We start from the raw sequence: 2667 nt of genomic DNA, 5'->3' as shown, positions 1-2667 counted from the left end.
AACAAAGTGAAAAGATTGACCTTAGAAAGTCTTGGCATTTGACCTGTCATCAGAAGTGAAAAAAAAAAAAAAAGCTGTATTAACAACTATTTATAAAGAAACCATACATTGTTGAACAGTATTTTCTAAGTCTTCTACACCACAGCTGCTGCAGAAGCTGGTTCATCAACAACTTCTGCTATTACATCAGCTAAATCCACACTGTCCACTTCAGGGCAATAGTTGTCAACTCAAAATGCTCACATCTGGGTGCAGAGGTCAGATTTGTGCAATAGGAGAAAGATAATTCCACTCAGAGGTGAAGAGCAGAACTCACAGATCAGATCCCACGTAACTGAATGTACTCAAAATGATTCACAGATGCTTACAGACATTTGAGACACAGCTTGTGACTCAGATTCAGGCTCACCACAGAAGACAGCAAAAATATTCAGGCACACATCATGATCTTACACTGACACCCGCAGTGAAAGTAGATGAGCCACTCTGAAACGTTCCAGTTAAATCACTTCTGGAAAAACCTGCTTCTGGATTGTTACTGTCTACTTAAATTTTGGTTAGATTTTTGCAAAAAATTCAACCTATTGCTCAGGCTGCCACTTCTGACTTCCTTCTTGGACCACCACCTTGTGCTGTGTTGTACTTCTCCTCAAAACCTGGACATTGTCCTGTGAGGGCCAGTGCTCAGCATTACTGAGGGTCCCACAAAGGCAACAGGAGGAAGTATTGCACTGCTCACTAATTCTTACACCATTCCAGATGTAAAGCTGTCTTGCCTCACACTTGGCAAGAAGTTAATCAAGTATTTGAAAAAGCTCCAATCCCTACTTCAGGGGTGCTTACAGAGAGCTGTAATGAACACATATGCGTCTGCAGGTCTCTCATGTGCTGACAATAGTATTATTTCCAGCTTTATCCCTTCCAGCAAACAAAAAAGTTTTTGGAGGAAATGGCAGAGGCAAGAATAGAACAGAGAAAAACAGTTCTCTAAGTAGTTCCAGCCGTTTGGAAGAGGTATAAGCAGATAATAAGATTGCTTTGGTGGGGGACAGGGTTAGTTCAATGACATGTCTGTGAACCCAAACAAGCAGGACAGCAGATGAACATATGCAATCCATGACTGGAATACTATTTTCAGACAGTATTTTTGCACCTTTTTTCATACAGAAGTGTGATTTTGGAAAGCAACTATAAACTCCTTAGCACCATATGATACCACGTGGTCCACTACTCCCTGCTATGCTAACCCACTGTGCACAGGCACTGCAAGGGGCACATCTGGATAGCACCATCAGATACCTGTTCTGGAAATCTACATGGCAAGCAGCACATGTGAAGATTTGCTATCATCTGTACTAAAAAAACCCACACCTGTAGAAGTCAGTCTACAAGCCAGATCTAAATAAGGAGAATTTGTTCTCTTAAATGGGCATTTGAGCCCATTCTCATTACAGCCCTTGCTCACTCCTGTTGTAGCACACACATGTGCAAGCTACAATAAACAGTGCAATTTATACAAACTCAAGCATATACCATCACATTTTCTAATGTGGATTACAATTTGGCACACAGAATAGATTTACATCAGAATATGCTAGAAACAAGTTTGAATTACTGTGTGTTTTATTGGACCTAATCTGAACGTGACCTGTCAAACACAAGGAGAACAAACTGAAGAATGTACTGGTTCACAACCCTGCTGTGAATGGACATGAATTTATAAAGAGAATCAGGAGAATATCATGCTGAGAAAGGAAAGACCTGTGGCCACAGTTTTCATGTCTATGTATCCTCATCCTTATTCACTTACATAGCTAAGTGTTCCCTTTAAGTTCAAGACAGTGAATAGAACAATGATGAAAGTGTCCTGCAAAAAGGGTCGAAGACATCTTATAGAGTTTCAGGCAGAAAGACAGGGGAAGGAACCAGGCTGTTTGCTATTGAGAGGAAAACTGTGTATGAAAGGCGTGCTCTTTTCAGGTACATCAGGTCCTTGCAGCTTCCCTGCTCCACACTAAAGTACAATTCTATTCCTCCACGCTGTGGATCTTGCTCCAGTGAGGGAAGGCATGCTCCAGAGAAAGCATGCTGTGAAGGCCCGTGTTGGAAACCCTGCTGCTCCTGCACCTGCAAGAAAAAAGGAGCAGGGCACTGCCCACCCGGCTCGGGTACAGGATTATGCCTTGGCTGCAATGTAGGCACCTAGTCTGAAAGGCTTGTAGCACCAAGTCTGAAAGGCTTGTAAGAAGTCACCTTACAAGCAAGGCAACTCCTCCAGGAGGAGGCAGTCAGTGACATCCCTCTCCTCTCCATCGGGGAGATCCGGCAGCCCTGTCTCGGTCCCCAGCCGGGGGGATCTGTCTGTGCACAGACACAGCCCCCTGGGACGGCAGCGTGGGGACACATGGCACCTATCCCGCGTCACCTGGGCACCCGCAGCCTGGCACCGCAGCTGCTGTGTGCGGGGCCCCCAGACACCCCGCAGCAGGCAGGCGTTTGCAGGCACAGCCAATACACGGCGCAGAACGGGATAAGGAAACGATGCTGATGAGGGGATGCGAAAGACAAGCGCGTGTTGCCGAAAGGCCCCGTGAGGGGACGGGAGGGGGGACAGGGACACTTTATGGCGTCGTCTCCGAGGGCTCCACGGAACGGCGGCCGGGGAGG

The 2667-nt window shown here is 46.0% G+C and overlaps 1 protein-coding gene across 1 annotated transcript in view; it reads right to left on the bottom strand.

Annotated features, from left to right (window-relative positions):
* The window catches only part of CDADC1 (cytidine and dCMP deaminase domain containing 1), a 10262-nt gene extending 10212 nt beyond the window's left edge, over positions 1-50 (bottom strand). Inside the window, exon 1 of the mRNA XM_009999069.1 lies at positions 3-50. Coding sequence (XP_009997371.1) covers positions 3-50 — 48 coding nt within the window. The remainder of the gene's footprint in view (positions 1-2) is intronic.
* Positions 51-2667: the final 2617 nt, after the last annotated feature.

The sequence above is a fragment of the Chaetura pelagica genome, unplaced genomic scaffold, assembly GCF_000747805.2.
Source record: "Chaetura pelagica isolate M959 unplaced genomic scaffold, ChaPel_1.0 scaffold226, whole genome shotgun sequence".
Taxonomy (NCBI): domain Eukaryota; kingdom Metazoa; phylum Chordata; class Aves; order Apodiformes; family Apodidae; genus Chaetura; species Chaetura pelagica.
The sequence above is the reverse complement of the archived record's forward strand: the minus strand, read 5'-3'. Positions and strand labels throughout refer to the sequence as shown.